The sequence below is a fragment of the Convolutriloba macropyga genome, chromosome 1 (assembly GCF_964194025.1).
Source record: "Convolutriloba macropyga chromosome 1, txConMacr16.3, whole genome shotgun sequence".
NCBI lineage: Eukaryota > Metazoa > Xenacoelomorpha > Acoela > Convolutidae > Convolutriloba > Convolutriloba macropyga.
The window spans coordinates 81784954-81793703 of NC_134468.1; the positions used below are offsets into that span (position 1 = coordinate 81784954).

The following is an 8750-nucleotide window of genomic DNA, read 5'->3' on the forward strand; positions in this document are numbered from 1 at the left end:
GCTCGTTAATGTGCGTTCGCACATGATGTTCCGACCCGAGCTCATATACATTTTTGAGTTAATTGTCAACCAAATGAAGAGATAACAAAAATAGATGTTTGAGTTTTAACAATCGTTACACAACCTATCTAATAATTGAATTACATACTTTCATTCCTCACTACAGCCGTAACGATATCTGACACTAAAGAGACTACGAGACAAAAAAACAAAAAAATAGAAAAAAATCACGGCAAAAAATGAATATCTAAAAATTAAAAGCACCCAGTAACAAAATGCAGTCAGATAAAATCTTATCTACTCAAATTTGTTTTTTCCTAACTATACACCAGATGGAAAGATTTCCTAATGAGACTAGGTAACAAGTCGACAAAGAGCTAGAACAATTAGACAAAATTCAAAAATTAATCAACATTGTTAAAACCAAGAAATTTCAAAAGTCTTAAAAATCATTAGATTTTAACTAAAAAATCCCTAAAATTTACTGAAAAGTCATTACAAAGCAAAAAGGATTCGCCCTTGAAAATTGTCTTCGATTTGTCTTTGATTTGGCTTTGTGTCTAAGCCATAGTAACGAACTAAGGAAAAACTCAAAAAATACAAACGATTTGCAAAAGCACAACTTATTGCTACCATTAAAATCATTAGCCATTATCTGAATATTAAGTAATTTTAAGTCAACTGTTATTTCTGCTTATTCAGTTGAATTATTTATACGGAGAGATTAAATTTATGAAGGCCACATTTGATTACGCGATTGTTCTGAAAGAAGAGGAAAAAAACACAAAATGTGACCACTCAAAAAACGTTTTCAAAAACGCATATTGTCCAACAAACAAAATATCAGAGACAAATCATATCAGTAGATATGTTATTTTTTTAAATACAAGAAATTGGATGGGTCCTCTCATTGATGAAAATAAGCTACAATTTAACGAAAAGAACAACAAAAACTGAAATTTTTGAAAAATTATTGAAAATGTATATAATAAGATTTAAGAATATTCGCTATAAACTGACTTCTTCGGGAAACATCATTCATCCAATCATCAGTTACAAGTTTATGAGACCTGTCAGCAATTTACGGCTACAAAAACAGGCAAAAACAGCAAATTCAAAAAAAATGATCAGGAAATTTAGGCATTAAAAATGAACTTTTCACAAAAAGCTTTTCTATCGTCAATTAATAATTTCCTGCAATAAGTTTCCTGTTTTTTTATCGAAATAACTTCAAAAAATCAATAAATATGAACAAATACATTAGAATCACGAAATTTTTGAGAAAACTCGTAGTTTCAACGCCATTAAACTCTTAGCTTTCAACGGAAAAAATGAAAAAACGAAAACTCGTCGCATTGAAGTTATAAAACTAATAGGTAGAAGATCAAACCGCTAACCAGATTAGCGCTAACCAGATTTGGCTGTTGTATAAAAAACGGGATACTGTCAAAACTGAGATTGACTATCAGTTCACGAAAAAAAATTTGGGATTGGTTCAAAAAAATGTTCAAAAAAAAATTTCGAAAAGTTATTTTAAAAGTCTTAACAACCATTTAACTCAAAAGATTTCAACAGAGGTCAATAACTATGCCAAGATATATCCCGATAGGAGGAAAAAAGTTTTTAATGCTCATGCATAAATATTCAATAAGACATCACAATAAGGTTTATGAATATGAAAAAAAAAAGAACAAACCCAGGCAAAAACCAAAATTCAGTAGAAAATTGCGAGAAGAAAGTGTCGAAGAGAGTTAAACCATTAGCTTTTCTCCGAAAACTTTATCTGTGATCCAATGAACGTCTTCTCTAAGCTAATGGAATTCAAATATTATTAGGATAATGTAGATAAAATTTGGATAATGTGATTAAGAGTTAAAAAGTAAACAATACAAAAAAAACCGAAATTTTTTTAAAAAAACATTGAAATCTTGTGTCATTGAAGTCATGTCACCGATAGTTAGAAGATGAAACCGCTAACCAGATTATTTTTAATTGCAGCAGAAAGCAAGAGGTTCCCGTCAATACTGAGATTGACTAACAGTTCACGAAAAAAGTAAGATTGGTTAATTTTCAAAATTTAGAAAAATTTTCTTCAAATTTTTAACAGCCAAGAAATTCAATAACTTTCAACGGAAGTGAAAAAATATGCTAAAATAAGCCCCAATGGGAGAGTAAAGAGATGTTTGTCATGCATAGGTAATCAATAAGAAATCAGATTAAGTCCTATGACTATGAAAACAACAACAACAACAGGCGAAAACCAATAATTCAGTGGAAAAGTGCAAGAAGAAAGTGTCGAAGCCATTTAAACCATAAGTTTTTCTCCGAAAACTCTATCTGCGATTCTTCTTTATTTTTCTTAAGCCAATGGGAGCTAGGCAATATTTGGATCGTGTGATAAGACTTCAAAAGTAACCATTGAAACAAAAACATCCAAAAATTTTTTTAAAATTTTTGAAATCTTGCATCATTGAAGTCTTATAACCAAAAACTGGAAAAAAAACCGCTTACTGGATTAAATTTGGTTGCAGTAGGAAGGAGGAGGTTGCTGTCATCGCTGAGACTGAATTACAGTTCACGATTCTAAGTTTATGATTGGTTAGTTTTTCGAAAAATTACTTTTAAAGTCTTAACAGCCATTAGCTGTCCACTCAAAGCACTAGATGTGTTCAATTAAGGCTCATTACGGAACGTGTTGCACTGTTAGTCAATGAGTCCATGCCATAGGACTCCAAATATTAGTATAACCTCTAAATGAAATTCAAAATCTCATTTAAAAAACTCAGAGTCGAAGCCAAAAAAACATGATTCCTTGAAAATGTTTTTTTTGTTCTTTGGGCTTCATTTGACTGTAAAGGCGGTTTGTCATTAACTTAATTTTGATATGAAAAGTGACCTGTCTCTAAGTGACTTAAAAAAGGTGGAAAAATTAAAAAAAAAAGCCCTCATATACAATTCGAATTTTTTTTATAGTGAACTTCCTATAAGACCAGAACTCGTCTTTTCATCGCCTTCAGTCTATTAGTAACAGAAAATTGGTTCAATTTTTGGCGTGAAGTTTTATTTTGAAGTACTATTTTTATAGAAAATATCTTAATTTGAAGAAAAATTACACTAAATGTGAACAAATATCCCGTGTTCACACAAAACTTCAATCCTCGATAACTCCTCGAAAAACAACGAAAATCAAAAAAATCTTTTTTTATTGAGTTCTACGCTGGACCAGCTTTTTAATGATATCATTCACATTTCTCCGCGATGAATATATCGATCGGCCAAAATTGATCTGAACAAAAAAAAACCATTTGAGTATATAGTTCCTCCCCCTACAAGTGGGGTCGGAACAAATAATTTTCTAAAACGAATTTGGAAGCCTAAATGACGTAGAAACGAATTTAAACTTGAGGTCAGGTTTCTGGTACTTTGATAATTGTTCATACCTTTACACTGAGTTTAATAATTTCTGTGGTGATAATTGTACGCGACGTTTTACACTGGAGTTTAAAGATCAAATTATGTCGTCATTTTGTGAGGCATTTAACTAATCTTTTTTCAAAAATATTTTTGCTACATCTTTCGGATCAAAATCCAAAGATTCAAAAAACCAATCAAATGCCTCACAAAACTCACAAAATCAGGATATATTTTGACCATATACTCACTAAACGCTGACAACTTGGTTACTGAGAGGAACCTAGAAGAACTAAAGACGAACCAAAGTCACCCTAATTGCATACTCATTACCATTTTAAACCCCAAAAACCATAAATAGACTGCAGTTATAATCGCATGTTATTACTGTTTAGACTAGCGCTTCTGTCTCTTTATCTATCTCTCTTCTTTCCATCTTGCCTCGCTTCACAAAATGACTCTAAAATGGCTGCTGCAGAACAATATTTCTTCACGCCGACTGATTAGATTAGTTAGTCTAATTTACGCCCTCGGAATATTGCAAACAAGTCGATCTCAAATTCCGAATAGTGGATTTGACCGAGTCCAAAATGATGGTCGGGAATCGGCCGAAGTCGGGATTCCAAGCCGGAATTGGAGATACACAAGGAGTGCTGGGTCATCTTCGGGTAGTGGAGGTAATGGTGATGAAGACAATAGTCGAAGAGGTGGTAATGGTGGTAGTAGTAACACTGCGACTACTGAGCAAGATGAATCAATTTGGTGAGTTGACATCGTTTCCTCCCAACGATTAGTGTTTTTGGCGCTAGCTGTAAAAATTGTGGCAATATTTCTTAATTAATTTCCACGCCATAAGTAACTCATGTCCACGCGTCACCTCTGTTCACGGTTGCAGTATCTAATGACTGAGATAGTGTCAATTATAGTCTTCCCATAAAATTGAAATAAGCGAACGTTCAAAAAACGCCAAAAACGTGCAATTGAGCATCAGTGTGCTCATTCGAATGTCAACGTTTTCTCAAATAAGTTTTCATTCATCAGTTTTTTCTACAAGATTTAAATTTGAACTTTGACCTTTCAACTCTAACATATGGCTTTTGAAACTTTCGCTTATTTTAACTTTAAGGGACACGCTATAGAACCAAATGAAAGATGGTGATTAGCTTCAGAAATTTCTCTCTCGATACTATTTGTGAATTAGGAGAACAAAAATCAGTTTTTTAATTGCCCAAATCAAATCACTGTTCACAAGAACACTTAAGTTTTTAAATTTAATCTCAAATTTATACTACTAAAATTCGGGCAACAAAATTTTAAGCTAATTACATGCTCTAAATCGTGGGACTAGGTTGTCTTAATTTATACTTAGTGCTTAGTACTATATCCGTGAATACTCGTTCCAAATATGAAAAATTTAGCCCACAATTTGAGTAAAATGAAGGTGTGATAAAAATAAATAAATTTATTCTGAAGCTGTGATTGGCCATTTTAAAACCCCATTTCGTAGGCGGACCAATATACAGCAGTTTTTTAATCGAAGGTCTATCCGTGGTCGTAACCTCAGGGGAGGGGTTGTGGCCACAGAGAGGCCGAGTGAAATGCCACCCGACCGTTCACCAAGGATAATGGTCCACCGAACTACTAATTTATGGACCAATGAGACCTTTTTGTCCAATAATGATAAAACTGTCGGCTAAGTTCTCATTTTTTTCCCTTGCTGACTACTAAACGCCCTACCTGTCGGCCAACTTTCCTGGCACCAAGATATAAGTAACCTATTTCCACGTTTTGAGCAACTATATTACATCGTGGAAAATGGTTTCAAATAATTAAAATTGCTCTGAAGAAATTTTGTCACTGGTCTCCACAAAACAAAAAATTTGTTGATTTTTTGGACATTGGCCTTGTAATGAAGCTGTATCTGTTCAAAAGTTAGAACAGATCAGAAGTATTTTATTTTCTCAATTCTAGTTGACTGAATGTCATTATTTCTTCATAAGCTAAATCGACCAGCACAAAATTCAGGCGAAAGATAGCTTATTTGTAAATGAATTTAAAAAACGGTTTTCAACAAACTGTAAAACTGTATTTGTCCGTTCATTAGCTAGCTACAGTTTATTCTCTGGAATGCATTATATCTAACCTATCGCGATTTCGAAGCTATAACTGAAAACTTATGAAGCACGAAGAAAGGATAATGGAACTTTAATAAAGGTCTTTCTGAATGTTTCAGTGACTGCTGTAGTGACAAGTTTTAATGTGTATAATATATTTCAAGTAGTTATCTGGAGCACTTAGCCATAAACTCGCCTGCCATAGCCATGCTTCAGAGGTCGCTGACATCAAAGATATCATCTCGACTGAATAATAATCAATTGTAACCAAACGTGAGATCGATTCATCGGAAAAAATTTTTGGCTCTAAGAAATATTTTTTGGTAAAGCTCACATACTAGAAAACTTGATCACACTACCAATGTGTGCAGAAAACAAAGTTTTTGTTAAGCTAATGATCAATTTGTAAAACTTTATAGCGTTATAACTTTTGATATTAACTTAATCAATTGAACAAGTTTATACATATGGAGGAGTTCATGTGGAGTATGAACTTATCTGGCGACGACTTCTCATGCGGACTGGTATTAAAATAGAAAATAAAATAATGGGATGTTGTAGAAGAAAAGATTTCACCTGGCTTAAAATGAGCATGAACCTAATTTTGTTCTGAGTGATTTCAACCGTTTGGTTGTGCCTCACGGAACATTACCATGTCTCAGTACCCCACAGGAATTGATATAAATCTGAAATAATTAAACGTGAGAAGTTTTAAGAAAAAAAGTTTTTTTCAGCTGTTTGCCATATTGATCTTAGTAGTTATACACAACAACTAAACATGGGGAATAAACTATGAAATGCAGAATGAACTTTTTTTTAAAGCTAATAGTGGCTAGTTACACAAATTCTACTTTCATGCACGATTGCATGTTTCTCAACCTCCATTTGGCTTTTAATCAAAACCCATATATAATGATAACATATTATGGAGGTTCGATATCTGGCAATATTTTGCAAAGTTTCAACAAAAAATTAGAATTAAAATATTTGTTTGCTTCAACTTTAAATTATTAAAGTAAGCTGAATCATAGGTAATTAGGGCCAAAATTTTTTCATACGGAAAATTTTGCTATAAATGTGTAAAAAATGAGACCGGCCTTCTGATATTTCAAATTTTTTGTGGAAAGGAATTTCAAATTGGAACAATGTTCTTTGTGATATCCTTATTTTTCAGCACTAAGTGTTTAAAAGTAAGGTTTGCTCATATCTGATCATCTTCTTTTTACCTTCCTGAAAAACTTCACTCAATTTAAAATTTTCTTAGAAAAATATTAATTTTGAAACATCCTGAAATATTTGCAGAACTTTTTGGAAACAAATTACGCAGATTAATTGGCAAAATGCAATCAAATTGTTGTTTTTCAGTAAAGAGTGTGGTTAACCACTAGACAAAAAAAACAATGTAGGGAAAAATGACCTTGTCAGTGAATAGCTCATTTTTCTTCGCCCCAGGAAAATAAATTTTTGCTATGGTTTCAGTGGAACGCTACGCAACTTTTTTGCCAGTCTATATTAAAGTGCTAGTGTTTGCGATAGACTACTTCTACGACGTTATGCATTTGTTGTCTCGTTTACATTTTGTGTCTTTTAAAACTGAAATTCGCTGTGTTATTTTTTTTAAAAAAAGCAAACATAAGAAACGAGGCCATCGCCTTTTTTGGAAATTTGTTGCTTAGTTTTGCTAGGACCAGTCTAAGAGGTCAAAAAATGGTTTCGTTCCAGCATTAAAATTTTGCTTTAATATTTTGCGAATTTTTTTGCATTAAGATCTTGCAGAAAGTTGTTATTGTTGCAAAATACTTGCTGGATGAAGTTAGTCTTATAGGAACCTTGAAATTTTTCTCATAAAATTTTTGCATGATGATCTGTAATCTTGCAAGACCTCACCTAGATTCTACGGAAAATTAGTTGACAAATTGTTTTCAAGTTTCCAACGCATTCCAGTCAAGGCAGTAAAAAAATCCAGCAAAATATTTCTAATTTCTTCATACTTCCAAATTGAGACTCAAATTGTAATACTGTTTCAGGAATACGACATTCGGCTTCCTGATGTACTTTTTGATGGTTTTGTTCTTTGCCCTCCAAATAACCCTCCTCCTATTTTGTCTGGGCATCTTCGTGAAGAAAATGTGTTGCGACTCATACCCCGAAGAGACCTCGGACAATGTTCACATCGGCAATGTAAACCTCGGACACACGCCCGACTGCGAAAACGACACTTACGATGAGAAAAAACAGAAGATACTCAAGTATCTTAAAGACCCGAACAACAAAGATTGCATAATATTCACACCCGCCCCTGACAGCCCTCTTGTCAACAACTGGGTTGGGGACGGAAATGTTACCTCAGACGCGACCCAAAGTTACCTCTCAATTGACTCTGCGGCGTCGCACGTTCGGCCCGAATCCCGGATGTCAGTAAATACCCTGGATAGCGTGAATGTGGTCGGAGGTCATACAAAATGGATGTGTCCAATATGTTTAAACTACAAGGAAGTTAACACAATTGGTCTGCCGTGTAAACACACGTACCACAAAGCTTGTTTGAAAGACTACGTTGTCTACTCATTAGAACATAACTTGCCATTTAAATGCCCAATTTGCAGATGTAACCTTCAAATTAATCTCGACTATAAGCGAAAAGATTTGGCAGCCAAATAAACACTTAATTATAAATAAATATTCCCAACTTAAAAACTTAACGATTATGAAATATCGCGATAAGATCTTGATACACGATTCTTGGTCAGAAAAAGTCAGGATATGTTCGAACTTGCAAGATCTTAAAATGCGTTTCAATTGAGATCTTTGATGAATGTCAAGTGTTGGAATGAAAACAAAATCTTGAATTTCTCAGAAGATCGAAAAGGAAAACCAGAGACAAAAATCAAATAACGAAAATAAAGCTATTTTTTGATTGAGCGCTATTTGAAAATAATTCAAACAAATGATTAGCTCATTTGGCACTTAGCCACGAACCGAGGGAATCTTTCTATGAATTCGTCAAACGCAAACATATCACCCCCATCAAACTTGTACTGTGCAACAGCATTTGTGTTTTCTCGGCACCCGGGTCGAGGTTTTTGTGTGAATTTTTGTAAGAAATGCGTTGATTGCGGTGAATGCGGTAAAAAAAATAATTCACCGCGATTCACCGCATTAACCGTGAAAACATGTAAGAAATACTCGGTGAATTTCTTTTCGCCGCATTTCACCGCTTTTCTT

General features: G+C 33.6%; 1 protein-coding gene across 1 annotated transcript; it reads left to right on the forward strand.

Moving 5' to 3' along the window:
* Nucleotides 1–4092: 4092 nt before the first annotated feature.
* Nucleotides 4093–8205, forward strand: LOC142352013 (uncharacterized). The gene is made up of 2 exons (XM_075404346.1): nt 4093–4173; nt 7553–8205. Exon 2 carries the CDS (start codon nt 7575–7577, stop codon nt 8184–8186), a length of 612 nt encoding a protein of 203 aa, XP_075260461.1. The 5' UTR covers nt 4093–4173; nt 7553–7574; the 3' UTR covers nt 8187–8205.
* The last annotated feature ends 545 nt before the right edge of the window (nt 8206–8750 follow it).